The sequence below is a fragment of the Nymphalis io genome, chromosome 12 (assembly GCF_905147045.1).
Source record: "Nymphalis io chromosome 12, ilAglIoxx1.1, whole genome shotgun sequence".
In the NCBI taxonomy this organism is placed as follows: domain Eukaryota; kingdom Metazoa; phylum Arthropoda; class Insecta; order Lepidoptera; family Nymphalidae; genus Nymphalis; species Nymphalis io.
This window is the reverse complement of record NC_065899.1, coordinates 4,256,726-4,277,538: the sequence shown is the minus strand read 5'-3', so window position 1 is coordinate 4,277,538 and position 20,813 is coordinate 4,256,726. Positions and strand designations below refer to the sequence as shown.

The 20,813-nt window shown below is 31.6% G+C and overlaps 1 protein-coding gene across 1 annotated transcript in view; it reads left to right on the top strand.

Annotated features, from left to right (window-relative positions):
• The window catches only part of LOC126772415 (RNA/RNP complex-1-interacting phosphatase), a 41,840-nt gene that overhangs the window by 5,462 nt on the left and 15,565 nt on the right, over positions 1 to 20,813 (top strand). Inside the window, exons 3-4 of the mRNA XM_050492786.1 lie at positions 19,900 to 19,937; positions 20,414 to 20,501. Of these exons, the coding sequence (XP_050348743.1) occupies positions 19,900 to 19,937; positions 20,414 to 20,501 (126 nt within the window). The remainder of the gene's footprint in view (positions 1 to 19,899; positions 19,938 to 20,413; positions 20,502 to 20,813) is intronic.

Below are 20,813 nucleotides of genomic sequence, written 5' to 3'. Positions count from 1 at the left end.
CAAATTTTTAAATATTTTTCTATACTACTGTCTTGTATCGGTATTGAAATCTATATCGGACAGTGGTGTTGCGTTTCCAGCAATGAAACCAAATAAAAAAGTCATAAAACGGCACGACAGGCTTGGGAACACTGGGTAGTAAGTAATGTACGCTCGATATCGTGCTCTCATTCTATTAGGTCAATAGCGAAAGCCGAATACGTACATATATTTATCGTTTATCGACACGTAATGATATAACGTTACTTGCTCGTAAAATTCAAAACTAAAAACATTCTCGCCTCGTCCTTATTAAGGATGGGTCGAATAAGTTCACTCTCTTCGAGCATTTTAAATATTCATCAGGCTGTAAAGGAACACGTAATTAACTAAGAAACTGATCGAGCGTTAGTAATGACGTAGACGCCGAATTCACTCATTCTTCCACGCCAGTTTGATCAGTGGTGTCCGGTCTAACGGAGTCCTTTGAAAGATTACACTGCTCCTGACATCCTTTCCTTTGATAAAATTGTACTGGCTGATGTAACAGACGATAACGAGATATTTTTGTATAATATTTTGTACATTATAATAATTGCAACAAAATTCCCCGTCTTGATTCAAAAAAATATAAATTCAAAGTAGGGACCAGGGGCTTTCTTACGCAATAGTTCTTTGTTAAACCCCTCAGGAGGTAACTTTATGGTAGAATCTTTCGGTTATTCAATTGTTGTTGAATTGTATGCGACATTACACCTCAATTATACGCAAAAATGATCTGTATCCTTAGACAGCTATTGTGTCGTGGAAAAGGTAGTTTGTAATTTATATCTTGTCAAACTTCCGTACTGTGTTAAGGATATAATTTAGTCAATTTAATTAGTGGTTTGACATAAATGACCAGAACGTTACAATGGTATTTTATTCAAAATAAAATTTATATTATTTCCGCATTTATTTAATGAAGTGATAAAATTGGATATGATCATTATCAACGATTATATAAGTTAAGTTGGGTTAATTTCGTAATGTTTCCAATATTATGTTTTGAATAAATAATGCGCTATTTTTATAATATTTTTTTATTTAAACATTGATTCAAAACTGGTTGAGTATAGGCTACGTTATATTCCGATGCTGCATTGTTCGATGGCGTAGACTGCAATAAAATACTGAAGTGTATGTGTTTTTTAAATCATGATGTCACGAATGCCATCAGCTTGTGATACAATAGTCGCGGCGGCAAGATCGCTGTTAATGCAATATTCTTATAAAGATTATGACTCGAACTAATTAGGGTTTTTGTATTTAGTTCTTTATTAGTCAGTGTTAAGTAGGGGTTAACATTTAACGTCTAAAGAAAATGAATATATGTTTATAAGACAGACCAATTAATTAATTCAAAGTATTCAGACGGAGTTTTATCAGGGACTTGCATGGAAATTCACAGACTGAATATACCAACCGTGACGGACGTTCGGTTGAACGCATATCGCTTATCAAATCTAATTTGCGTCACCGTAAAATTAGTTGTTGCGCATAATATATGATATTCTATATATTTTAGCCTATTTTATTTGTGTTCTTTAACACCCTTAAACTTTGATGTCAATTCATAAGCAATTTCCTAAATCGAAACTTATTGAGATTGCTGGAATTTTCTGTCGACATCCAATTATTGTTATTAAAATTTATTGGGCATAACTATTGAATTACTGACTGAGATGACTGCATGTTCTCTTTTATTATTGATGTAGTTTAATATGTTGATTTATTCCAGTCTATTATTAAGGTCAAACAATAATTGGTACTTGATGTGTTTTATAAATTAACAACCCTATTTTGGTTGTTAATTTATATATATTAAGTAAAAATTAAGATTACAATCGTGGACTCGCTTCAATATTATCCTCTTAATGCGGTATCCCTTATAGTGGAAATGACAAGCGCAGTGCGTGGGTGGTTTATACGCTCAATCAACGATGGTCGTTGGTTGCACGCGCTAACCAATTACACTACGAAATATTATTGGCAGTGATAGTAACGATAGGCCCGGCTGCGTGTTACGCCATTGTGTAATCGGCGGCTTTTGTAGGACCACCAACTAGTTAAATTAAAGAGCATTATAGTAATGTAGTCATACTTTTTATGTCTTTGAAATTTTAGTAATATTTTTTAATTACACACGTAAAAAATAATTGATATGACCCAAAAATAGTTTATAAAGAACCATTTTGTATATCCCACCACCCAAATAACGTTTAATTTTAGGTCTCTTACAGAATCATATACTATTTTAGGTCATTCGATCCTTTCACTTTTTATTTTATTAATTTTTGTAATATAATTCAATCTATCAATAAACTGTCATATTAAAACCGTTAAATACACAAATAAGTATTGTTGTATTTTTAAGGACATACAATTAATAGAAATATCGAAATAAAACGTAGGTGATTTATGGATTACAAGAAAGTGATACAAAAGATCATATGGAACAGGTATCTTCGGCACGTGGATATGAGTCCTTATTTGTTTATAGAGGCGCGCAAGACCACACAGTACGCAGGCAATCATCTGCCTATCTCCCGCCCCACCTGTAATCACGCCATCATTACCTCTAATGACGTGTTAACGTTGCTTTATGGGAATGCCAAACATGACGTTCACATTTCGGTCATTTACATTTGTTTGTCTACTATCTTCATATTGTTTACTTTCGTCTTCTAAAGACAGAGGGCGGCGTTTCGTTTGGCCACTGGAAGGTACTGGTAGTACTTAAGTACAACTTCGTATTATTTGGACTTTGTTTTCCGATTTCTGGTTACTTGATCTTATCTCAAATATATACTTTGTTAATATACTGTCTAAGTGTAGTGTGTCGATTGCATTTTTTTGATAATAATATAAAGGCTTTATAATATTTAAAAAAAAAAGCATTTTTTGTAACAAAAATACACGTCTGTCGTGATAATTGCACAAAAGTATAATCCAGTCGCGAGCTTTTCGTGGGATGAATAAACACTTAAACAAACAGCCACTCAACACGCGAAACACAAGGCGCGAAAAATGAACTCGACACACACGTTTCGCTACAATAGAATAGAATTAGCAGATATTTTATTCTTACAGTTGTTTTGTACGCGTTCAAAATATTTTTAATCTAGCATTATTTTTTGGTTTTGCAATCATTGCTCAATAGTATTTTTTTAAAATACGCTACGTAATTCTGACAATATTTTATTAATTTGTGTAGCAGTTTTTACTTATATTGTAAATGTATAACTGTCTAAGAACACCCACGTTTGCCCGTACCTTCCGGTCCCTGTTAATACGTCCTTGTTGATTTTGTGTGTTTTCGACAAATTTACCATGCTGTCGAATAAAGCGATTATGATCTCTATCGAGAGCGATTGTAGTCTTGTTAAGGTCGTAAATTCCTAAACGCTCATAAGCCATGTCTAATTCACACTAAGCATTTAGCTTAACTTTGTGAAACTACAAAAATGTAATGATGCCTATGGTAATGCATCAATGCATTTCGAGTATTTAAAGACGGTCGCCGCAATGTTGATGCTAATTAAATTATCAATGCAGACTTCCTCATTATATTTAAAAACGCATTTTTAACACGAAAATATATATGTCAGCTTATTTTAATTTGAGAGCTTTTTAATAATTAAACTAATATAATGCTTTAAATATAAGCTTTAAAAATATAGTCAGTACAGTATCAATGTGTAAAAATAACTGGTACATAATAGTCTGTGCTCACGCAGCCTCATCGCGATGACCAAATTGAGGCGCCAGCAGCGTGCGCTACCCGCTGAGACCCATAATTCAATAGATTTACTTAAATTTCCCGAATTAATTTCCCATTGGATCACTGAAGTCTAATTAAAAGTGAAGACGCACAGATATCTCTGATGTTGCCTTATGCTAAAAGGTTGTGTTTGCAGCATAACTGTCCCCTTCTATTATAAATCAAATGCAGGCTTGTCTTCGTCTTTTGCAGGCATTTATGATAAATTAGCTAGGGGAGATTAGTTTTTTTTGTAAAAGTATTTCTAAAATTTTATCTATTAAATTTAATGCAATAACAATATTTGTTACATAAAACATATATAAAAAAATATTTTACTAACTTTGTAGACTTTAGACATTTTCGAGTTCAAAAAGAATGAGGATATTTATATTGATTAGCAGCTCCGCGCGGTTTCGCCTTATTGGCCTTTCTTAATGAAAATATAATATCTAATAAAAACGTTCTTTTTTTAATAAAATACTGGTAGATTCTAGCTTTACGCTTTCATACAAACAAAACCAACTCACGTCAATTTTGAAAATTTTTTGCGACCGTGCCTCTTTTATGTTTGTTATATTTTATTTCGTGATATTAAATTACAAAATACTAAGCATCATTAATTTACAAATTTACATATAATATAATTACATTTAAAATTCTTATTTTTGTCCCTTTTCGTGTTTGTGTTAGTGATATAGTCGTGTATTCCGTGCATATGAGGTTTAAGTAAAATCGAAATAAAAAAACGCCTTTCTTGGTTTTAGTCAGGTCCTCGAACATCGCAGTGTCTCTGTTCTTTAAGGTTTGTAAACAATTAGCCAACGAATATATCAATGTCTACAATCAACTTAAGACATCTTTCTACATATGTAATAAGGGCTGTGCCGAAAGCAAAAAAAAAGTATACTTAAGATGGTTATTCTATATTTATCAAACACGCATACCCACCGAGTAAGTTTTCAGAAGCTGGTTACCTAATCGAAAAACTACATTTTATGTTTTATTATATAATAAATATGATTGTGTATAATGATAATGAGACATAACAAAGAAAAGATAGACAACGGCATTTGCTAAAATTGTCAGTCATCGCCCACGTACGAAAAAGTTATCATAAAAATGAAAATACTCAGCCCTGTACTGATCGTCTAAACCCTGCTCACGTGTGACAGCTATGCATTTGTTTGTCCGCAGCTGCGGTGCCGACAACATATTTATTGTGCTCATTAACCTTCAAGAACGCTATTTAATTGTCGGCCGTTTTTTATTCAGTTCACCTTTGACCCGTCTGCGACTTATTGCTCCTCGGTCGCTCTTTGAAAGGAAACTGGATGGTTATTTATTGTGCTATGAGACGAGGATACGTGTCGTTTCGATCTTTGTGGCGCTTGTGAGCTCGTCTCTATGATTTATGCTGTTTTAAGGACACGTTATTACTTCACACTATTCAGCGCCATGTCGCTTTAAAAGAGTAAATGTTAAAGGATTCGGACGAAAATGTATAGTTATTTGGGTTGATGTTATACAAATGATTTATAGTATGATTAAATGGAAAAGGATTCGAATTTCGAAAAAAATAAATTAGAAACGAATATAAATTGGACGACTACTCTATGGTAGTAACATAATACATAATTTTTTATATACATAAGAGAATACGACATTTATTTTATAGTGAGCACATGCTTCTTCATAGCTGCTAAATCTTTTTTAATCCTTAAAAGCAAGTTATCTGACCAATTGCTTTTGAATGGATTTGAGTCTGAGCATGTATAATAAAATAGGATGTCCAAATATTACAAGCGTATTTTTGGTGAGACATCGGTATAAATAAAAACATTAAAATACACATCAAAAATTACGATTATGTAGTATACGATCTAAAAAATTTATACGTGACCCTTAGCAAATACTATGAATATCTTAATACTTGTTTTTTAAGGTATAAAAAAAATGTTTGGGAACAATGATATTTTTATTTATGTCATAAAAATAAGAAAGGTAGAAATTTTTGTGATTATACACAAATTTATCTAATTTTGTAACATCTAGGGTTTCCTAATCGTCGCAAATAGGAAACATTTGGTATATCGAATTTGGTTCTCTTTATGATATTGTTAAAAGAAACCTTTTATCACAATGTTGCTACTATTGTTCTGGAACTTTCTATCTAAGCGAGTTATTCACTTTGGTATTGACGTCTTCATATGCGCTATCACCAACAGTAAATTGTGGTATCATGTCTATAGCTCCGTCGGTATGGAACCGTTTATTGATTGGTATCGTAGTTTGTCCGCTGTTCACTTTGAATAAAATTCGAATTATAATTAATCACGGTTCTGCCGCGTGGGAGAGCGTCGCGCACCAAGCGACGATCTATCATATTTTGTGATAACGCCACTAGGACGCATCTAGTGAACGTATTGGCTCGGTCGGGTTTGGAACTCACCTATGTGACAACATTCAGCGCAATACTAAACAAGCGTTTTGTAAAGAGAACATGATCACTTATTCATTCGTGGGAAGACTTTTGTGATTTGTTTGTTCAATGTGTTGTCCAATTTATTCCTTTTGTTTATTTTAATTGCTCTATTTTTATAGAAAATTGTTTTTTTTATTTTATAGAAAATTGCTGAAGACAGCGATATTATTAAAGCGCCTGGATTTTATTGCATTTTCTGAGAATCGCTATCCAATCTCGTCCTTAAATTTCACTTCCAATAGCAGCGTAGATTGATTGTAAACTTGGGACCCTCGCGCTACGACGGAGCTACTGTCAATTGAGTTTGTCTGCGAGCTTCATGTACCTTAATATGGCACTAATCTAAGTTGAACACTAAGTACTAATAATATTGTTGTTTAAAGCGAACGTATCTATTATAATTTATTACCTTAAGATTGTATTGTTGCTTCTTTTAATGGAATTGTTCTATATTTACTGACCTCAATATGTTTGTATAGGCAGGTGAAAGAACATTTGATCAGCATTTTGTATTCATTGTATATTTGGCCAAAGAGCCCACTTTGTTTGTCCCCTTTCACTGTGTTCCCACGTTTTAGCCTCTTAATCACGTCAGCTCTGCGCGCGCGCCTAATATTGCACTGTAATGTGTTTATTAAGCGCCATTCCCTTTAATTGCACACCATTTAACATACAATATGCAGTGGTCTTTTGCATGCTAGTTAAATGTGGATGCGATAACGTTGTAAAGTAATGTAACTTTATGCATAACAAACGTTAGGAACTTATTTATTTTATAACTATAAAATAATTATATATGATTCATATATGCTGTTGTGACGATTGATTTTATCATTTGAAAGTATTAAATTACTTATTATTAATATTGTTTCGTGAGTTTATATAGTAAAAGTCGTTGTCATTTATAATTGTGTACTTTTTTATGTTAACGTGCGTTTTTTTATAAAATGATTAATCATTTATTACTTTGCCTTATACATATAGTTCTGAGTGATAAATATAGATACGTATATTTTAGGCATTTATTTAGAATTTCAGTTTGTTGGTCGGTTTTAGTAGTCGCTTCTGTCATTGAGGCTGATTATCCTGATCCTAATAAGAGAATGTGATAAATAATTGTAGGGATTTAATGCATTCTGTTATTTTGTAACTACAAGTATACTGCGAGCATTAAACGGTCAATGAATAATAGTAACGTTTAATTCTGTTTGCCCGGCCATTATGTCAACACGAATGCCTTAATAGTCGGACATAAGTCTTGGATCGAAAGTGTTGATAAATAGTCTCGTGTCACCATTACCGAATGTGATCTACGCCTCTCATTAGCTCCCTTTAAATGAGATATCACTCGGTGATTAAGCGACAACTCGGCGTGATTATTTTATTACATTCCAAACTTATTAAATACTCGACTGATTTGTGTTTTAATATAAACGTTGAGGTTTAATAATCCTATATTTATAGGTGGTCTGAAGGATAAGGATTGTTAAGTAGAGATAACGTGTTTATATCTTGCTTGGATTATAATTCTATACTTAGTTTGAACAAATATAATGTACTACATAAAAGTAGACAAACATTTTGTAACATTTTTGTAAATATTGATTTGAACTTTTTTTGTACGCATATATTAGCAGACATAAGCGGTGCTTAATAAATATAAATATATAATGATTGAATATTAATGTATGATGTTAATAACTTTCTCATATTGCATTTTAAACGGTTCTTTTCGGACCACAAAAATTGATAGTTTAATTTTGTTGTTTTCGATTGTGAGTCGTTAGTGTCACTGGAACGCTTTAGGCGATGCAAATGAAGACGTCCAGGGAGAATTCGCCTTTGATTTACAATGTTTTAAAGTGGCAGAGATGGGAACGAATGAGATTTTATCAGAGAGGAAAGCGAAATATAAGAATGTTTATGTGATCAGCGCAGACAGTTATGTGATTACGTTGTTTGTTTGGATGTGGAATTATTACTTTGCATTTAAATTTCATTTGTATTTAATCATTTAATGCGTAATTGATTGAAAAAATAATTGATTAATTGAATATTATTTAATATCTGTATATTTTATATTTATAAGTATTTTTACAACGTAATGTAATTATTATGCGCATTGCATAGTGTTTGATGGCTATGCAATACATTCACATTCTTGTAAAATACTATTTTTAATAGTTGTCGTAATTAAATATTATAAGAATTATAAATTATAACCAATGGTTTAAACCAGTGTATATCGAAACTTGTAGTGTATTTGTAAACCCTGACTAAAAAAAGGGATGTTATAAGTTTAACGCTTGTATCTGTGTGTCTGTCTGTGGCATCGTAGCTCCCGAACGAATAGAACGATTTTGATTTGTTTTTTTTCTGTTTGAAATCTGATGTGAACGAGATGGTTATTAGTTATTAATTATGAAGATCTGTTCTGGCGTTTAGAGATCACCAGCTCATTTCCTACTCGACAAAAGGATTTGACCAACTTATCCGACGCGGCGACGCTTGTATTAAATTAATACTAGGTACTTATAATAAAGTTAAAGCGTGAACCAACACATTTGCTTTTTTACTTTTATGAGGTTTTGTGTGTTGGGTGTTATTTAAATTTTTAATGCAGTTTTAGTTATTTAATATTAAAATAATTTAATTTATATAATTCTACTATTTTGCGGTTTACTTTTAAATCCGATTTCAGTTGACCTTATGCTTAGTGTTTTTTAAATTGTAAATTTGTTTTTAATTTTTTCTACCATTATTATTATTATGTACGTAACATTATGGTCATGTTGAACCAAATTGATTAATATAATAGCATATTTATTATGTATGGAATTTTTTAATTAACACATGCTAATTATCATCCGGCTAATTGCCAAACTCCATTAAGATTAAATATCGTCGTCACATAACCAAGGGATTCATAATGAAATTATTCATTAATTATTTCAAATTTTTATAGCTCTATTCATGTATGCATATTTGGTGTGATAGGAAATGATCCCAGAAGTTAGCCTCGTAAATCATAACCTTCACCATGAGCTATAGAGTTAGTTGTTATTGCTTATAACTGAAATAAGGCTAATGAACTATTGCTGTCTTCTATCGCTAAGTCGTTTTCATATGCAACAGTATCAAAAACTAGAAAGATTTCTCCAAAAACTATTTATGTCACATTAGCATAGCCTTTTGTATGTATATTGTTTTACTTACATTTTAAACATTAGTTTATGTTGTAACTTTATCTTTATTACTTAGGTCTTCACTTCGGATAAAAGTTGGGGTCAAACGACCATATTAATCGTAAGCGCGAAGGCTTTTGCTTCAATTCTTATCTTATAATTTAATTTACACGCGTATAACGCTTGTTGATTAGTAAATTTATCACCGATAACTCAGAGTTTATCTGTTAACAATCTTAATTTCTTTATTATATCTATTTCCTTAGCATTTAATTTTAAATGAAATTTTGATTATTGGTTGTCTTTCGTCAATATTTCGTCTGTTGTTTGGCTAATCGTATACGGCAGTGATTCTCAATATTTTTTTTGTTGCGGCACACTTTTAACGATTTCAAAATTTGGCGACACACAGGGAAAAATATAAGTTTAAAATTTATTTACTTACCTATACACAATGCAAAATAGATTATGAACCCAATCAAATTTTATGGATTTAAATATCTATTCCTGTTAAAAGGATTTTTCTTTTTAAATCATATTATTGAATAATGTTAACATAATTATGTCTAAAATTTGGCGGCACACAAAAGTGCCGCGGCACACAAAAGTGCCGCGGCACTGTGGTTGAGAATCACTGGTTTACGGTATATTACCAATGTTGTGTTGGAAACATTGAATTATTCCGTTTCGGCCTACTCGATACCGTTCACACATGTATATGTATATATCTTTCAGTTCTTGCATACAAAAACGAGTTTATAAACAGTTACATTGTATATTTATTGGTCTATCATTTTGTATGTTGATACGAATAATAATAATAATTAGAGTTTGAAATTTAAACTGTTCTACTAATATGTAGACTATTTTACATTTCTCGTTTCTGTTTTATCACTTATTGTTCAGTGATTAACAGTATTAAAAAATGTTTTATTAATACCGAAAGATTTTTGTAGTACTTGATATTTTACAATAACTAATTCTGACTAATATAACGAGATAGATATGGTTCGAACGATTGCAACTGTAATTAAAACCCATTCTAATTTGCAAGGTTGTTATGTAAAGCAGTTTTAATGAGGCCTCTTCATCTGGTACTACTATGAGGCCAACACCTGCGAGGGGCTGAACATTAATAGAGAGGTGTGTCGCCACGCCCCGAATGTCGACTGCATGTTTCGCAACCTGCTTCATGTTGATTTTATGCTGTGCGAACCCGTTGCGGAGAAATTGCTTTTAAATAAAGTATTAACAATTTCTCCGTTGAGATTGAATACGAATTTGCACTTTAGATAGATCGTAAATTATCTAAATGGTGAATTGAGAGTATTCGATCGACCCACAATGTGCGTGATTCTCCCCGCTGAGTAACGTTACGAGTTTTTTTTTAAAGATTTATTATAATATTATAAACAGCAAAAATTTTTTTAATAATGTAATTTATTGTCCATTTATTTTAAATCATTTGTATTTAACTTGCAAGTGGTTCGAGGGGGTTGAACCGATTCCTCAAAATACACATTTTATTTAGGTAGGTACCTAAATTTCGAAAGATCTTAAATTATTAAGTGTAGAATATATTATTTTATTTTACAATGTGTTATAAAGCTAAACAGTTGCCAAATGATTTTGCTGACACCTTATTTTATTTTACGATACCCAATTTGACTTGTGGTATTTCGTATCCACTGCTCTAAAAGATATGGGCGTGAATTAATGATAAGTTTTAAATGTGCAATTTGATACTTCTGTATCTGTATTATTATGGGTAGAAAATAAAAAATATAATATGTTAGATCCGTGATTAAAACGATTTTGTATTTAAGCTGCTTTTTATAGTACGCCTTTAATTTATTTGATATATTGCCCTTTCGTAATTACATTGCATTAATACAAATATTTCAAATTTAATTTGTAATATATTTTATATTTAACTGATACACAACATAACATAAAAAAATATGTCAGTTACAAGTTTTAGTGACTACTATTTTAAATTTTATTACCTTAGGGGTCGCTGTTAATAGGTTTATCAGACTATTCTTTCAGAGCGCCTTTCATTATGAAATCTTATAAATTTTAAATCTAGATCAAATCTAATAGAGATTATCAATTAGGACATTTTCTTTTATATACGGCTTCTGTTTCGCTGAACAATTTACGTTACAGTATTAAAATTTAATTTATTGTAATTGTACTTTTATTAGCGAGTCGATTTTTAATTATGTGTCTGCTACAGTATGCTATCTCTTAAGTTGTTTGGTCGGCTGCGGCGCCGGAGCATTTCTCACGAATTTCGCTGCGCGGCGCCTGCGCGTGGGCGGCCTATCATACGCCGCCATCGCACGTCGCACTGAATACACTTGCCTCACACACTAATATCATCCCCTTTAACCTATCACAATAAACATAAGGTTCATATTACTAGTAAGTCTCTCTTACTAATCGTTAGATCATACGACTGCCCTTTGTTGCCTAGTGCGTCTAATTAGTCAGACTGTTTAGTGCTATGCTTGCCCCGGGCTAACATTTACTACGGTGCACAATATGAAACGATGTGATTTGTTGAGGTACGAAATGTACTATGGATAGATTAATTTTTAAGATATTATATTTTCCTTATTTTATTTTTTTGGTTTCATAAAATATGCCCACCATGTACCGCCTTGAGGCATCGCATAAAACATATCGTTTTCATGTACATTATGAGAATTTATATCGCGGTTTCAGGGCGCCATCAATACGCCTACAAGGACACAATATTTTCATATTATATTGAACGTCTGTGCAAAGAAGGCATTGTGTTTCAAAAGTCGTGGTGAGATTCATCTGTCTGAGAATATTCATAAGTGTATTTTCATATTTAGCATTGCCATTAAATCTCCTTGTCTGATGCTTTTAAGTAGGTTCAGTATTATTGACAGCAAGATATATCAGACTCATGGAAAGCAATATAACATACTTATAACTCACGCTTGTATGGTCTTCATTTAATATTTTTTATAAATTATGCTCTCCTATAAAATTTTACGAGTATTTTTTTTTGTACTTTATTTGTGATTGTGATTCTATAAAAAATAACTGGATTAACAAATTAATCGCTTTTTATATCGTATATAATTTTAATTGTAATTGTTATATAATTTCATTCATACGATAAGTTATTATATATTAGATGCTCTATAAGAAGACATGGATGGGTACTTTAGTGGTAGTAATTAACGTAATTGTTAGCTCTTGTTCTTTCCGCTCTGGTATTAAAAAGGGTATATCGGCTACTGATTTGTCGCGATAAGGCGATTTATCTTCAATAAATTTATCGCTCAATCAACGTCGACGCTTGCGCCGGTTCGCGCGGCCGCTGATTGGATTTCTTCATAATTACATCTTTTGACACGTACGCGCTAAGTTTCGTACTTCTCGAGCCGCCAGGGCATGAGATCGTGGGAGCACCGTGTAATCAGCTTTCTTGACCGTCTTGTTTTGATTTCAAACCATGGAATTATACATTAAACAGCATCCATATAGCTCTTGTGAAAAACAATAATTGTTGTATCCCTGCGTTATACCTTATTTTGTTAATAAAGATATTTTTTTATATTACGTTTTGTATCAAAACTTTAAAGAAATATTTAATAATCATTTATAAGAAATTTATATTAATTTGCTTAAACTTTAGCCATACAGTTGTCGTTATTTAAATGTTGTTTCTTTAATCTTTAAATTGTCTGTCTTTATTATTTTGATCATAAGTTGATTACTTTTTTTATTCAATGTTCTCTTTCCGAAAGTTCAATAGTAATGAAAGGTGGGTGTTTCGCGTCGTTTCTTTTAAACGGATTCGTTAAGTTGTTACGAGAGACATTTGGTGGTTATTAACTGACAAGGCTGTCAGATATGCGAATATTCATCGTAATAAAATCCATTTACATTTCCATTTGAGAACATTGAAGTTAATTTATTTTCATAACCTCAAAAATATATACGTATATTTTGGTGTTGAGTTCCATGTTTTTTTCTTTATCATCACGTTTGCCTTATCCCATTTATTTGACGCAGGCGCCGTTCTTTAATTTTTATGAAAAAGGTGATACTCCTTACAAATGCTTTTGGTTGTTTCCTTGCTATCATATGAGAGTAGTTGTTACGTTCTAAAGTAATCGATGCCCTGAGATTATGCAAATATACCCTATAGTTAAACCTCAAAATCAAATATCTGAGGGTTCCCAATGTGTCAATCTTTCTGTGCTTGCTTATAGCTATCACTATTAAACATTAATGTTATTCATTTAGATTATATATCATCATAATAATTTATAGATTATTCTCATTACACATTTCACAGATAAATCTAACTTAAATTTTATAAAACACCCAATCTGGAGATTTAAATGTTCCCGTGCAACGTAAATAAAAAAACAACATGCAACACCCTAAAAGTGATATCAGGTAGACTGACCATATGTATTAAGTTATTTCAGATAATGTTACAAGTTACGATTTTTAAGGTAGTGGCTATAAAATTTATTCAAACAGATTTAACTTTGTAACGGCAAATAAAGATCTTCGTTTAAATAACTGAAGGTCTTCGCAAAAATTTAAGCCTATAAAATAAATACGTATTTGCAAAACAATAATGATAATTAAAAACAAAAAAAAAGACGATGAACATAATTAACATAATAATTATAAATATAAAATATATTTAATAAAATAAACGACGCTAAAAGCTTGGATGCTTTTAAAGGACGTCATTAAAGCCTATCACACCACCCAACACGTTTCAGAACCGATTTTCGGCGCGGTGGTCGCAATTAGGCGCGATAAATGCCCCCGACATCCGATCCACTAGCTTTTATTCGATTAATCGGTCGAAACGAAAACGGAATCCGATTTTTACGGGTCATTTCTTTTAGTTGTTTATGAAGCATTTTACTGGAAATATCGAATGATCGTTTTTGTGATCGAGGAACAGGTTATAATTTAGCATCTACTTCAATGCATACATTTGTGGCTATACTTTTACATTCTAATTGAAGCCCGTATATTCTTGAAATAATAATTGACTTGAAATCAGTAAAATATGATTTAAGAGAACCAACCGTTGACAAGGCCCGCATGCATGAAATGGTCGCCACATATCAATTACGGTGACACCAATTATTATTTAAGTCATTATACTACGTAACTTGTAAATTTTACGACTTACAATTACAATACAAGATCATTTATATTTCCAGAATCATCTATTGTCATGCTATAGAACATAAGTAAATAATAACAGACATGACGTCAAGCATTACATATCGATATTTTTGTAATGTCATTTGACAAATATTTAATCTTATTGAACATGTAACATTGATATTTAAATGGTACAACTCCACCTTTTCTGAATCTACCGCATCAAATCTATCGGTGTCAAAAGGGGAACGAGCGTAACGATATTTAAAACAATAACAAATGTCCCTCCATTACAAGGCGACAAAATCCTAATATCAATATACAGCACAATGGAAACAATAGTTGCTCTCTGTCAATTATGCCATCATTACCATTCGAATAAACGGTCTAACAAATCACAGAAGAAAAAAGAGGTACCACGACCACGCAATGCAGCTTGTAATGCGTATTCAATGGAATAGTGTTAAAATGAATTCTGTAGTAAGGGGAATAAAATTATGGATTCTTTCATATTCTGACTGATGATACTGCATTTTGGAATCAACGCAAGATTTATAAATTATTTATAGACTACAGTGTTGGTGAATTTACTGATGATATTATTTGTATGTAAGAGAAATAATTAGTGGTCGTTATGAGAAAAGAATTTGCTATGCGGAATGTGTATTTCTTAACAACAAATATATTTTATAGATTAAAAGGTAACTTTGATGAAGTGTTTTTGGATTTACAAATTCCGTTTGTATATTATGTCTTACAGGGAAGTCTGTTTTGCTTTCGATCGGTGTTGTTTTGTGAATACCGTTCAATTGAAATTTAATACTTGGATCTAAAGTTGACTCACCTAAGCGTGATTTTGCGTCATGTTAGTAAGTTTTATGAGGCGTGTCTTATTTTGGCGCATGAAATATGTGATCATTTTCATAACTATGCATCTCTCACTTTCGGTTTCAATTACTATTTTTTAAACATATTAATTTAAAAAATAGTTGACAGTTTTCACTTCAGCTAGTTTCGTTTCGTCAGTAGACAATGTAATATTTTTCTACTTTAATAATTAGTTAGTCCAGTTACATTTGGGACATATAAGTAGAAGATGAAAAAAGCCGAGATGGCCCAGTGGTAAGAACGCGTGAATCTTAACCGATGATCGTGGGTTCAAACCCGGGCAAGCACGACTGAATTTTCATGTGCTTAATTTGTGATTATAATTCATCTCGTGCTTTACGGTGAAGGAAAACATCGTGAGGAAACCTGCATGTGTCTAATTTCACTGAAATCTGCCACATGTGTATTCCACCAACCCGCATTGGAGCAGCGTGGTGGAATAAGCTCCAATACCTTCTCCTCAAAAAGAGGAGAGGAGGCCTTTAGCTCAGCAGTGGGACATTCACAGGCTGTTACGGAAGTAGAAGATTAAACATAGAAAACGTAATGATATAGCCTTTCTCTCAAAACAATATATTCATTTTTTTAGACAAAAAATATTAGTTAGTTTAATTTGCAATAAAAAATATTACAGTTAGTTTAATTTGCAATTGGAGCCTGATAAAACTGAACCAATGAAATTTATTATGTGGTATAAAAGTAGTTTTTTAAGAGTATATGTCGTCGCGAAGATAACAAAATAATCCTTATAACAAACTTTTTAACTCCGCTGTCTGTTCTGGGGAAAGTTATACTTTTCTATAATAAAACCGTATATATAATCGTGAATAACATTGCCTATTAAGAAAATTAAATCTTATCTTATATATATACATATTATATGTCCATGTTTAATATAAACGCGTAGTAAATAAATTAAATGTTTACTTAGTTGTTTATATATTGGTTATGAAAAATGGTAACTTCCTGAAAATGACCTAGTTGTTAGAACACGAACTGAACCAAAGATAGCAGGTTCAAATCCGAACAACCACCAGTAAGTTTTCATGTGCTTAATTTGGGGATATAATTCATCTCAAACTTGGGGATGAAACAGCAAAATTCTCAGGATACATGGGTATCTCGGATAGGACTCTGCCAAATAATATTAATTATTTTATTTATTCTCTCGCACAGACATTTATGTTTAAATTTTTTTTATATATCTTAATAATAAATACATTTGTACAGGGAGGCAGGAGCCCTACGAGGAAATATCATATAATCTTACATGTTGTAATAACAGATAAAACAATTGATAAGCAATTCGTAATAATTTGCTAATCTATGCTACTTTTCGTATCCACATTCAGAATGACTATCATAATGTGTTTATAGAAAGTAATAATAATGTAGCAGGCAATCTCTCAAACAACATGTTGCATCACCGCAGTTCTCATAAATAACAGGGTAATGTGCTATAAAATTAAAACAAAAGATTACATAATATTCTATTCAATACAAAAACATAGTGTGTTTTATTAAGCTCCGTTACTTCCAATTTTAAAAATAAACTAACCAGCAAAAAGCACCGTTGTTGAATAAGCTAGATACGTTTTCCTTAAGACTATCGTCTTAAACTTTCCCTTAAGTCGAGATATTAAGGAATAGGTATAAAGGCTAACTATTTAAAATATAAGTGGAATAATATGCATGCTTGTAAATATTTTAAGTAAATATTTTAAAGTTAATCTAGGTTAAACCGATGCGTGTAACCATCTCGAATTTGCATACTGTCTTATCTTAATTAATTTATCCGCATAAAACTGTAATTATACCTGCAGGTGGTGACTTCTTTTCCATGTTTGCAAATGTAAAGTAATGTCGTAAAAATGACAAATTTACTTTTATCGCCTCACACGACACATGCAAGTAATGCGTTGTCGAGTCGTATGTTCGTGTCAGCGGTAATCAGGGATTTATTAAGGACTATTGTTGATACTTTTATCATCGTTTTCTTCATTCTGATTTGTCACATGACTTGTAAATGGTCGCACAATAATCGTTGCGATTAATATAACACGACTACAAATTTCAGATTGTTACTTTGTTGTTCTGGTATACTGTACCAACAATACAATGAAATTCTTACAATTTCGTTAAGAAAATTTGTTCATCCGTCGAGATTAATGGTTCTTACTGTTTTTAGCTTTATCAGATTTTATTTTTTGCAATAAAGCTTTACGTAGACTTATGGTTGAGGAAGTCTTTATTAGAAAATCAAAGTAAGGACTAATTAAAACCTACATTAATTCACTCAATCAATCATATTTTATATACGTAATTAGCATAATTATCGTTGTAATGTAGCTTCAATAGCTCAACGGCGTAGGCCACCCAATGATGTGAAAGTTGCAGGTTCAATTTTGACCATTTCATTATTGTCGTGTTCTAGTTAGTTACGTTATGTTTGTCGAACATTAGAAAGACATGCTTAAATAATATGGTTATATAGACAATAAATATAATAGAAATATAGTTATATATATAATGGTTCTAGTATTCTTGTAAGTTTCACTATTCTTTTCTTCTTTCACTTCTTAACTACTTCACCGATAGTCGTTACATTTTGCGTACACGTTGTCAGGGGTAAAGATTAATTAGGGTAAACCTGCCCTCACCGCATGCGGGCGAAGCCGCGTGTATAAAGTAATAGTTATATATTTGATAACTGCCTCGACTAATGTTACATAAGTTTAAAAACTCGACTACGAAAAAGCACGAATAATTATTAAATGCTTAGCCTTTTATGTAATTTAAACCTGCTATGTCAGATTTAATGTGATATATATATGTACTTAACCCATGACACGCTGGGCTCTAAGATGTAGGTCTCTTCTTTCTATTTCGTTATTGTCAGATTTGTTATTGGTGGTAGGGCTTTGTGCAAGCTCGTTTGGGTAGGTACCATCCACTCATCAGATATTCTACCGCAAAACAACAGTGTTTGATATTGTTCTGTTCCGGCTTAAAGGGTGAGCAGTAATTACAGGCACAAGGGACGTAACATCTTAGTTCCCAAGGTCGGTGGTACATAGACATTTTTTACAATGGTAATGTCTATGAGCGTTGGTCACCACTTACCATAAGGTGGCATGCTCGTCCGCCTACCTATTCTATATAAAAAAGATTAAAATGAGCATTATAGGTTAGAAAGGAGTACTATACAATCTTTTACAGCTTTATTATTGAATACTATATTTTAAAGTCACCTTAAATAATAATATCATTGATTTTATTTCCAGCATCTGCTTACTTTATATTTATAATCTGTTCACACGATAGGTTAAAAAACGCCTGAGGAAAATATTAATATATTACACCACAAATTCATTGATATTATTGTGTTTTATAATTATTTATTCACTGTTTAACCGATCAATACGAACATACATCAGATATTACGATAATACCGATATGTTAATCATATTATTACTAAGTATTTGGATAATCGAGTGACTAAGCTTTGTTGTGGCAATCGTAATAACCGCATTGTTTATGCTGCTTACACGATAATTATTTTAGTATAAGATATGTGAAAGGATATATTATCGGCAATAATAACTTTGAAAGGCAATGTTCGGTACTAATATAATTGAACACGTGAAATATTTAATCAATATTGTAATCAATATTCAATATTTATAAACACTGTATATTTAATTTAAACCGAAACCACCAGCGTATCCAAATTGAAAATTAACCCCTTTTAAACACGCCCCTCGGCGGTCAATATTTTTTATTTGATAATCTTTTTCAATCTTGTCAACACTGCCGATAAATTATTGCCACCGTAACAGCCTGTTATTAGGTACCTGACATTTTATTTAAGGCGATTTTGTCCGAAATTGAAAACTTTTAACTAAAAATTTTTGCCTGCGGTGCAACAGAAATGGGTTTTGGGATTTATGATCAACGTTTTATGGAAAATTATGGTCATTTAAAATTCTAACGTTTGTTTCATTTTATTTGTATTTACATTCAATTTGGTTTCTCAGAATAAGTTTGTGCTTAGTTACTTAAAGGTTTTCTTAGCGATATCTGGAGAGAATGATGTTTACGGGTCCACTAATTTAGAAATTCGGATGTCCCGTCTTAAACTTGATTCCATCAGGTGGCCCTCAGCGTCATAGGTCAACGACACCGGTGAGGTAGGGCTAGTTGATGATTGATCAGGTCTCTTATCAGTGCCGTGTCGCCTACGTGCGGCATTTTCAAAGTACAATTGTCTATAGCCACAATGGTATGTACTAATGATACAAAAATCATCGCCATGTAGCATAATAATTATCAGTAATATAAAAACTTTATCATGGTCCTCATATTGCTTGTTTCAGAGAGTGCAGAGAAGCAGTTTTATTACCGTGAAGGATTTGTAAGTATACACAATAATAAACTAATTTACTATATTCATTTGTTTACTAGCTAAATGTTTAGATTAGTAGCTATCGAAAGCTCAGCTTGCTTTTGTCGTGTTTACGAGTTTGCCGCACTTAATTTTAAAAATGATCCTGAAAAAAGAACGTGCCGTTCATAAATATTAAAACTATAGACTTGATAAGAAATTTGTTATGAAATTTATTAATTTATTACGAAATTTTTTACTAACGATTACGTTTGTTTAAAAAAATAGATGTATGTGAAATGAGTCAGCGTAATTTGTAAAGCTTTTATATAAATCTACATATAATAATGGTTTTTATTACTGATACTTTTCACTATTTCTTGACTTAAAATACAATTAATTTTATATTATAAACTTGTCGGACAAAATTTTGTAAGCTACTGATATAATAAATGATTTATTTTATAGATCAAAAATATCATTCAATAAATATTTTTCTTTTCCAGATGGGATATAAATACACTTTTAAAAGCTATTCCAAAGTTGGGAGCAGTCATAGATTTGACTAATACGGTGAAATACTACGATCCAGCGGTACTTCGTATTTTATAATTTTATTTTTATTTATATATATATATATATATCTATTTATATAGTTGTAGTATTATCTTTAGTTGAAAAGTTATCTTGTTTTTTCAAAAATACATTAGCGACGGGTACAAAAAAAAATCGTTATTTGTCTTTTTATATTTCTGTCTTTTTTTAACGATATCACTAAGAATATAATTAATCAGTTATTAAAGCGAATCGAAGGAAAATATTAGACGTTTATGCAAAAGTCTAAAAACCTCTAAATATAATTCTGAAGGAAATGGCGATTAATATTGATAAAACAATTTAAGTTAC